Source organism: Oryzias melastigma, linkage group LG16 (genome assembly GCF_002922805.2).
Source record: "Oryzias melastigma strain HK-1 linkage group LG16, ASM292280v2, whole genome shotgun sequence".
Lineage (NCBI taxonomy): Eukaryota > Metazoa > Chordata > Actinopteri > Beloniformes > Adrianichthyidae > Oryzias > Oryzias melastigma.
The window spans coordinates 21,720,806-21,722,485 of NC_050527.1; the positions used below are offsets into that span (position 1 = coordinate 21,720,806).

Genomic DNA, 1,680 nt, shown 5'->3' on the forward strand with positions numbered 1-1,680 from the left:
TTTCATATGAAGACGCGGGCCGCAAATCATCATCCTGCGGGCCGCAAATGGCCCGCGGGCCGCGAGTTTGAGACCCCTGCTCTAAATTAAAACTTAAATAAAAAAATAAGGGAAAATACAGTAAAATACAGACAACACATACTCAGCAACCAACTTAAAAATGTATTATAAGAAAATAATACTTTCAAAGTTTAAGATGTCTCTGACTCAAACGTTTAACAGTTGAGTCTTGCTTTTCAGTATTTAAGAAAGTCAATCATGGAGAATATTTTTTATGAAAACACTTTCTTGGACAGAAGCTTTGGACCTGTGTTTTCTTTGTGTTTCTAGGGAACAAAGCGATCAAACCTGACCACTAAGGATCATTTAAAGCTGCTTTGAAGGTGTTTTTAAGGACTGCGGGTCTTAAGAGTGTTACTGCAGGAAAGTGAACCTGCAGGATGAACGAAGCACTAATGAGATGAAACGGTCGTGAAGTCATTTGTGCTGTGATAGATCCATCACTGTGGTCCTAACCCAGCATCTTCTCTCCTTTGTGACACTCTAAAAACAGGAGCTGATGTTGTCCGCCCCATCACAGCTGATACGACCTCAGCTCTAGTGAAAGCTCAGCCCTGACCTCTGCTACTGACTGGCAGAGAAGGAAAAGGGATAAACAGCTGCACAGCAACCAGTCGGACCACGGGAGGAAGAACGCAGAGATGTTTTTCAAGATCAACAATGAGAAGAAGTGACACAAATAAACATATAAAAGAAATGCACGGACATTATTGAGCAGAAACTGCAGTTTTTCTGAGCACAAACGGACTTAAGAGCCACCTCTGAGAGCAGGCCCCCCCCACAGCCCACATCCAGCACTCGGAGTCCAGCCAGTGGTTTTCCAGGGTGGCGTGCTCGATGTACGCTCAGCAGGTTGTCCCTGTGGGAGGAGAAGAGCAGACAGAACCTTCATCATCGTGGACAGACAGGCTGACATGAAGGTAAAATCATCGGACCAGCCAGAAACTAAAAATGTATGGAGAGAGTTTTGTGACACCAAATTGCAAGAAAAAGTCAGTTTTGAAATTATGAATATTTTTTATTTACTTGGACAAAAGCAAACGTGAGTTTTTAGAAAAGAGTCACTGTGAAAATCAACATTAATAGTTAAAAGTGACATTTCTTCTGCTTATAAATGAAGTTTACTCCGGTAAACCAGCATTATTTTCCTTACTACTGCTGTTAAACTGGTCTAAAAACACGGTTGGCAGCAGAAGATAATGTGGGCTTCAAATCTTTTTTATTGTTTGCTTTTAAACAAACAGATCTGTAAGAAAATCAAACTTTTTAGCACTACTTTGCCCAAGAGGATTTATAGATCACACAGGCTTGTTTAGAGTAATGTCAGAAGGTAAACTTTATAGTCTTCATGAGATAAATTCACAAATTTAACTAAATAAAATTGAATTAATGCCAAAAAAAAGGATCTCCTATTTTTTTAAAAGAGTCTTAGCCTCGATAGGATTTGATAAATATGGCAATTTGATTGGATATAATCTAGACCAATCATTAGGCTATTTGATAACACAAACATTACAGGAAACAGAAACGTATCAACAAAAAAATCAAAGATAGGGCGAAAGCGAGATGAGGCACAACGTATCTAAATATGTTTGTGCTGCAATCACAAAAATTGTTTTT

At 39.1% G+C, this 1,680-nt stretch overlaps 1 protein-coding gene across 2 annotated transcripts in view; it reads right to left on the minus strand.

The window, feature by feature from the left end:
* Positions 1 to 1,680, minus strand: part of coq3 (coenzyme Q3 methyltransferase) — an 11,157-nt gene that overhangs the window by 5,676 nt on the left and 3,801 nt on the right. For both annotated transcript variants that reach the window (XM_024268427.2, XM_024268426.2), the window contains exon 3: positions 820 to 919. In XM_024268427.2, the coding sequence (XP_024124195.1) occupies positions 820 to 919 (100 nt within the window). The remainder of the gene's footprint in view (positions 1 to 819; positions 920 to 1,680) is intronic.